Source organism: Lycium ferocissimum, chromosome 11, assembly GCF_029784015.1.
Source record: "Lycium ferocissimum isolate CSIRO_LF1 chromosome 11, AGI_CSIRO_Lferr_CH_V1, whole genome shotgun sequence".
In the NCBI taxonomy this organism is placed as follows: Eukaryota; Viridiplantae; Streptophyta; class Magnoliopsida; order Solanales; family Solanaceae; genus Lycium; species Lycium ferocissimum.
In genome coordinates, this window is record NC_081352.1 from 60504045 (window position 1) to 60512790 (window position 8746).

Here is an 8746-nt window from a genome sequence, read left to right on the forward strand (position 1 = left end):
TTTTTAGTCAATTTTGGAGGGGTATATCTCCTAGTATATTAGGAGTTTTAAGGTGTTTCAAAAGCCTAAAATGAAGTTCGTCAAGTCTAGTTTCCAACGCAATAAACTTCTCGTCGATACGACATCGGAGTAGAGAATTATGGACGTTACAAGTTAGGCTGACAGAGCAGAAACGTGTGCTACAGTAACCGAGTTGCTACAGTAACCGACTCTAGAACTCTAGAAAAGGGGTTTACCCTTATTTTTCATCCAACACCTCTAAAACATTCCCCAACCCTCTAGAATATTTTCCCAACTTCGACCCACTAAATTTTAACCCAAATCAAGTGGAAACAACCCAACTTTCTATCAAGGAAGTTAGAAACTACGAGAGTAGCAAACCTACGGTGTTGTCTAGTGATTGAGGGTGAAGTTGAACTGATCCAGCCGTGATTCTTGGGTTGTATGCGCTACTTAAGGTATGTATAACACCCCTTTGGTCGTGTGCTAGTTTAAATTGAGGTTGATAAAGTTGTTTGAGGCTAAACACCGCAAGACTACATCGAAATAAGTTAAGTTAAGCCACTGTTTTGTAGGGGCTGTTTCGAATGTTTAGATATGACTTCTAATAGTTGTAAATTGTGGATTATAACATGAATATATGATCACTACGGTTATTGGGATTATTCACGTGTTAGTTGGAAAAATGGAGAAGAAAATATATGAAATCTACGAATAGAAATTAAAGGATGAGGCGTAGGAGTATGGATTGTTTTGGAATACATTTAAGGATATTTTGAGCTAAATATGATATGGTAAATATATGCGTATTGTTATGAAGGGTGCGGACGGAATTATGAAAGGAGAGTTAGGGTTGAATGACATTTGTTATTCGTTAAACGAGCTTGCCGCTCGATATAATTTTTGAAGTAATCGAAGAGGGTTATATTGGATTATATTGTGGTTGTTGCCATTGTTGATTGTTGTTGTTGTTGGGCTGTTTGATGACCCTTAGTGGTCTTTGGGATGTAGTATAAACAGCGGAGATGCTTTCCGAATTTCGGCAGATTCTCAACGGAATTAAATTGAAGGCTTAAGATGAACGTATGACATTGAGCCTAACCATAGTATGAATGGCTTATATGTAGATTTACGAGCTTGGAAGGATAAACGTTGAGTGGCTAAGGAGACCGAAAGGTATGTTAAGGCTAGTCCCTTTCTTTCCAAAGGCATGATTCTTTTCTTATGAACCCATACATGTTTTCCATAATATCCTTACTTCCAAAAGTTAAAAGCTCATGATTCTTAAAAGCTTCTTATGATACTGAAGATGAGATGTTTTCTATGATAAACAGGATGATTCTAATTCTAGAAATTTCAAAGCTTACGATTTTAATGCTATTATGAGATTATTGAGTTATTTCATGATTTTCTCGATTTTATTCATTGTTGTTGATCTCACCTTATAATAATTGTTCCTTCAAGGTGAGATAGAGCGATAATGATTGTTCCATAACATAAATCGGAGGTTACCGACCTTGCGCCACTCCGATGTATTTATAGCTTTTATTTGGCTCTCGGACATGCTTTATATATATATATATATATATATATATATATATATATATAGTGATAATGATTGTTCCATAACATAAATCGGAGGTTACCGACCTTACGCCACTCCGATGTATTTATAGCTTTTATTTGGCTCTCGGGCATGCTTATATATATATATATATATATATATATATATATATATATATATATATATATATGTATCTTCTCACACCGAGCCGCGCTATAGTCGGCCAGTGTACGGCACCTATTGTGCAACCACCGATCGCTGGTATTACACACCAAGTCCCGAAAGTACGGGGTACGTTACACACCGAGTCCCGAAAGTATGGTACGTTACACACCGATTCTGAAAAGGTCGGATACGTTATGATGATGATATTATATATATACGTATGTATGAAAAAGTTTTTTTAAAAATCTAAGCATGCATGACATCCGCCTTATGAGGCATCCAGATGTACAGGTTATCTCTTTTATTCCATGTTACTTTTCATATCTATATTATGTTGTTATTCATGCCTTACATACTCAGTATATTATTAAATCGACATCCCTTCTTGTAGACGCCGCGTTCATGCCCGCGAGATCAAGTAGTCGGGTGAGCGACCCAAACGCAGAGATTTTCTCTCGAGTGCGGTCGATGCGCTCCACTTGGTCCGGAGCCGCAATCTTTTGGTATGATATTTTGATTTGTACACATGAGTATGACGAGGCCTTGTCCCGTCCTTCCTACCGTTTATATTCTATAAGAGGTCTGTAGACATTTATATGTAGTTAGAAAAGTTAGATAGCCTTGTCAGTTTTATTCCATTATATGACATATGTAGCGGCCTAGTCGGCTTACAGTATTATTTTCTGTGCATATATGTAAATGATGGTTATGAGTCTTGGACGTGGAGATTGTTATGTTATTATCACCGATGTGTGCAATTCAATTAAAAGTCATATATGGGCCACCATGTGGTTCAGTGAGTTTCAAGTACAGAGGTAGGAGTGCTTGATCAGAAAAGGTTGAGCACTCGTCACGACTCCTCAGTTTGGGGCGTGACAACTAATTTAACTATAGCTCTAATACATAATTCAATTTTCATTTTTGTCCCTGTGAACATTTTAATTAGTAAAGATATAATGTCTCCCAATCAAACTAATGATACTAATAAGTTGAAACTTAGGATGAAGTGATACTTTTGTGAAACTCAAGATGTTAACTTGGAATAATGTATAGTCACATGGCATATCCATCAAAATAAATTCTCTCTAAACATCAATTTATAAGGAATTTAAGATTTCAAAACAAATTTTTAATTTACATTTTGTTATATTTATACTTTTATACAAAAATTACTATAGAAGTAGAATTTGTGAAGGATAAAAAGGTCGTTTAACTTTATGTGAGCACATTGGGTCTTTTAACTTTTTTGCTTTGGTATTAATTCCCGCTTTCAGATTTGTATAAATATAATTTATTCTTAATTTAACTTTAAGCTTCTCATTTACCTTAAATAAAAGTTTTTATAGCTACACAAATGTTATAGCATGTTCAAGATCATAAACTTCAAGAAAAATTTATTCTTCAAAAAACTTTATGCCGAGTCAAATAATGTCTATGTAAATTGAATTGGAGGGAGTGTAAAAGAATCCGAATAGAGAGGGAAAAGAAAGTTTACATGTTAGGAAATTGGAGGTATACTTAAGTTAAATTTAACACCCAATTTATAAGGAATTTAAGATTTCAAAACAAATTTTTAATTTACATTTTGTTATATTTATACTTTTATACAAAAATTACTATAGAAGTAGAATTTGTGAAGGACAAAAAGGTTGTTTAACTTTATGTGAGCGCATTGGGTCTTTTAACTTTTTTGCTTTGGTATTAATTCCCGCTCTCATATTTGTATAAATATAAATATGAATTTATTCTTAGTTTAACTTAAGCTTCTCATTTTACCTTAAATAAAAGTTTTTATAGCTACACAAATGTTATAGCATGTTCAAGATCATAAACTTCAAGAAAATTTTATTCTTCAAAAAAATTTATGCCGAGTCAAATAATGTAAAAAATTTATGCCGAGTCAAATAATGTCTATGTAAATTGAATCGGAGGGAGTGTAAAAGAATCCGAATAGAGAGGGAAAAGAAAGTTTACATGTTAGAAAATTGGAGGTATACTTAAGTTAAATTTAACACCCACCCACATCAACCACCACATTTGATTTGGGGATCTTGGGGAGATTGAGAATAGACAAAAACTCTGAAACTAACAGTTGTCACCAGCCATTTAAACTATAATTGTAAAAGCTTAGCGTTGATCTTGCTTCCTCTACAGAATCAATCATTGGTTCCTTCACTTTTTTTTTTTTTTTTTTTTTTTTTTTGTGAGAATTAATTTATCATCTCCATGTAAGTTGAGGCCGCTTCTTTAAACTAGTACTCCTACTATATAAGGTGCTCTTTGCCCAAAATGTTTCCATTCAAACAGTACTTCTCTCTCATCCATTTTTTTCCACATTCATATTTTCTTCACAGCCTCTTGCTTGATTAAGACCCCGAAGAAAACTAAGAAAAAAAGCTAAGAGCTATAAGCTATATATGGCTATAGAGATTGAGAAACGTCCGAGCACAGTTGGTCTATCAAAAGTTGCCACTTCAGATACTCATGGAGAAGACTCACCTTACTTTGCTGGATGGAAAGCATATGATGAAAATCCATTTGATGAACTTCACAACCCTTCTGGAGTTATTCAAATGGGATTGGCTGAAAATCAAGTAAGTGATATGGCTACAATAAGTTTGACATTAATAGCTGAACTTATAAAGTTTAATCTTGAAAATTCTTCATTAGGATTTTCATAACTCATGTTGCTTTTTCTTGTATTATAGGTGTCATTTGATTTACTAGAAGAGTATTTAGAAAAGCACAGAGAGGTAATAAGCTGTGGAAGTACTGGAATATCTAGCTTCAGGGAAAATGCTTTGTTCCAAGATTATCATGGACTGCTTTATTTTAGGAAGGCAATGGCTAGTTTCATGGAACAAGTAAGAGGTGGAAGGGCAACATTTGATCCTGATAGAGTTGTTATTACAGCTGGTGCCACTGCAGCTAATGAGCTATTAACCTTCATCTTAGCTGATCCTGGCGATGCTTTGCTTGTTCCAACTCCTTACTATCCTGGGTAAGTACTATACATAGTAATCATGTGACTTTTTCTTTTAAATATTTTCTTGGATTGATTTCTTAGATAGTCACTCACCTAATAGTTATGGAGTATTTCAAAAGGCCACTTTCTTTATTAACAAAAACTGAAATCAAGAAGAAAGGTGACTTTCTAAGATGATATAATTAGTTGAGTGAAATCAACTCATATTTTCCTTTACCATGGGAAGGAAAAGAGGACACTGAGAACCGAACTCACATATTGTTTGTAAAAAGCACAATTTATATTATTTGGTATATTGTGCTAAATAGCTTATTACTTTTTACAGATTTGACAGAGACTTGAGGTGGAGAACGGGTGTGAAAATCGTTCCAGTCCATTGTGACAGTTCAAATAATTTTCAAGTGACTCCACAAGCCTTGGAAGAAGCATACAAGGAAGCAGAATCCAAGAACATCAAAGTGAGAGGAGTTCTTATAACAAACCCCTCAAACCCTTTGGGTGCCACCGTTCAAAGACGTGTTCTTGAAGAAATTCTTGAATTCGTCACGAGAAAAAACATCCATCTTGTGTCTGATGAAATCTACTCAGGTTCCGCCTTTTGTTACTCCGAATTCGTCAGCATTGCTGAAATACTTGAATCAAGAAATTACAAGGATTCAGAGAGGGTACACATTGTGTACAGCCTCTCCAAAGACCTGGGACTCCCCGGGTTTCGAGTTGGCACAATATATTCATACAATGACAAAGTTGTGACAACGGCAAGGAGAATGTCGAGTTTCACATTGATTTCTTCTCAGACACAACAGCTCCTGGCTTCCATGTTGTCTGATGAGACATTCACCCAGAATTACATAAAGACGAATCGCGAAAGGCTGAGGAGGAGATATGAAATGATCATTGAAGGGTTGAGGAGTGCTGGGATTGAGTGCTTGAAAGGGAATGCAGGGTTATTTTGCTGGATGAATTTGAGCCCTTTGTTGGAAAAGCCTACAAAGGAATGTGAATTGGCAGTGTGGAATACAATATTGCATGAAGTGAAGCTCAATATTTCACCAGGTTCTTCTTGCCATTGCTCAGAGCCTGGTTGGTTCAGGGTTTGTTTTGCCAACATGAGTGAAAATACGCTGGAAATTGCACTCAAAAGAATACATGATTTCATGGAAACAAGAACAATAATACAAAAACACTAACTCATCATCATGATTTCCCAAATTTTTTATTTTGTCTTTTCCTTTTCTTTTTTTGGTTTGGGGAATTTTTTTTCCAGTTGGTATTGCTTCTGGATTATTCTTCAATTTTACCCATTCCAGGAATTGGATTTTTTCCTCAGGCAATGTACCTCGGATTGAATTAAAAGTTATACATATGTCATGATACTTCCTGTTTACAATTAAATTTGGATGTAATAGTCTCCAGGAAATATCCATCAGTACTTTTATGGTTGTAGAATAAATTGCGGCTAGTATAGTACTCCCTCGGTTCTCTTTTACTTTTCTAATTTGTATACTCTCCTTAAAAAGTATTAATCAAGTGTTTATTTTACTAAGTTGTCCTATTTATACTATGCTTTGGGGAATTCTAAATTTGACTATTGTATTCCAATAAGTTTAGGAAATTGTTACTTACCGATGAAGGTAGAGCTGAAAAAATAACTATTCTTTTCTTGATTTGTTAAAATTAATGAACAACTAAAAAGTTTTTGTTAATAAATTAGGCAAGTAGAAAGGAACAGAGAGAGTAAAATTTTATGCTTTTGACCAAGTTAATATTCAGTTTATGTAAGAAATGAAATGTGTTTCGTTTTTGAGTTCCTTTCCTTGAGAAAAAAGGCTTCACGGGACGATTGACTTTTAAAAAGAAATAAATATTGTTTATAGATTTGTTTGTCAAAAGCAGAACTTTGGATCCACAAATCAAAAAGTACTCTCAAAGCCGAGCTATCTTTTCACGAGAATTTCTCCATTTTCATGAGATTTATTCAAAAAAGTTCTTAAAATTCTTTATGCATGGGAACTTGGGAACTAGATTTCTCCTTCTTCTTCGTTTACTTTGCTTTTCTAATTTTTTCTTTTAGATTAATGAAGGTTAAGAAAGTCAAAGCTAAGCTTTCCAACCTCAATATTGTCTATAATATATGCAATGAAGTTCTTAAACTTTTTGGTATATTATAGTAGTTAATTTGCGTCAATGCCGTGTTTTTCTTCTTCCACCAAACACCTTCACTTTGAACATCACCGAACAATTACCCTAAACACGGAATGGAAGTCCAATCCTCCGATAATACGATTATTTGTAAGTATTTACACAATTAGACAACTTATTAAGGTTATATGTGAATCTCTTGATAAGCATTAAAGGCAACTTGGTAAAACATTATACTATAACCTCACTAGAAAAAGAAGTTTTTTCCACCGACATTCAGTAGGAAATTTGTGCTATAAAACATGATTTTCCCACCGACCAATCTCACTGGGAAAATGCACGGTGGGAAATAGGTTTTCATTGAAACGTTGGGAAACTTCATAATTTTTCCATATAAAAATTCTACTATTTATGTTTTTCCCACCGATATTCAGTGGGAATAGCTATTGAAAATTTTTCAATGGGAAAATAGTGATTTTTTAGTAGAGCCTGCTATTACAAGTTAAAAATTCACTAATAATATAAAAAAGTCTTTGTTATGTCCAGGGGCGGATCCACCCTTTAGGGTGGGGGTGGCATGGCACCCCCTCGATTAATAAATTTTTTATATACTTATGTTGTAATTTGCTTAAATTAGGTTAAATATTTGATCCTGCCACCCCCAGTCGTAAATTAGACAAAGGTGTCACGGCTGATAGACACAAGTTTAAATCTATCTTGAACATTTTCTAACTCTCGTTTTTCTTTGCGCTTTTTACTTCCTTTGTACCAGTAATTCCCTTTTCGGCCCTCCCAATTTTATATTTATCTTTTTATTATTTATATCACCTTTCCTCTTTTCTATTATTTTATCTGTGATCTCTAGCGAGAACACACAAATAAAAACTTCAAAATCACTTAAATTAAGCAATTCTCTTAATCTCAAATCTGTGAGTATCTAAATTGAAAAACTTGGGTCTCAATGGAAATTTTGGATTGAGATCAAAATTCAATTTTTTTTTTTTTGAATTTCTTTTGTTTATTACTCCCTCCGTCCATGTTTACTTGTCTATATTTGACTTGGGACACTCTTAATAGGCAATAAATAAAATGAGAAATGAATTGGAGTACTTAATAATAAGGGTAAAATAGGTATAAAATGGTAAATTATGTCTTGGTTTTTCAAACTATATAACTTACAAGTAAAAGTGGACATATATTTTTAGAATAATGGACAAATAAAAATGGACGGAGGGAGTGTATTATAAAAATTTATGCTATTCTATAATTGTTAAATTCAATTTAAATCACTTTACTTGTTACACCCCGCACTTTAAGAGCATGAGCATATCACGTACTTCACCGTTGTAATGGACCATTGGAGACGTCCATGAAGTTTGGAAGGTATAAGTCATGGGAAGTACGTGACAATAGAATAAAAGATGAATTACGATCTCATAAGTCGTAACCGGGAAGGACAACCTTGAAACACGAGAACATGACCATTACCAAGTATAATAAATGATAAATATCATGTATGGAGAGTTTCAGAAGATTTCGGGATTAAGCAAATCGAAGAAAATAAGTTTGACGAAAATTTGGAACAAGTTGGCAAAATTAAGGATAGAATTTTGGGTCAACTTTGGAGGGGTATATCTCCAGGTATATGGGGAGTTTTAAGGTGTTTCAAAAGCCTAAAATGAAGTTCGTCGAGTCTAGTTTCCAACGCAACAAACCGCTCATTGATAGGACATTGGAGTAGAGAATTATGGACGTTACAAATTCGGCTGACAAAGCAGAAACGCGTGCTACAGTAAACCCGACCCGAATTTGACCCCTATATAAAGGGTAATAACCCCTTTTTTTCACCAGATTTTAGCCCAGAAATTTCCAGATTTTAGAAGGGAGAG

At 34.2% G+C, this 8746-nt stretch overlaps 1 protein-coding gene across 1 annotated transcript; it reads left to right on the forward strand.

The window, feature by feature from the left end:
* The first annotated feature begins 4094 nt into the window (after positions 1–4094).
* LOC132036576 (1-aminocyclopropane-1-carboxylate synthase 7-like) lies at positions 4095–6198 on the forward strand. Its single transcript, XM_059426934.1, has 3 exons — positions 4095–4323; positions 4438–4730; positions 5041–6198. Exons 1-3 carry the CDS (start codon positions 4147–4149, stop codon positions 5903–5905), a joined length of 1335 nt encoding a protein of 444 aa, XP_059282917.1. The 5' UTR covers positions 4095–4146; the 3' UTR covers positions 5906–6198.
* The last annotated feature ends 2548 nt before the right edge of the window (positions 6199–8746 follow it).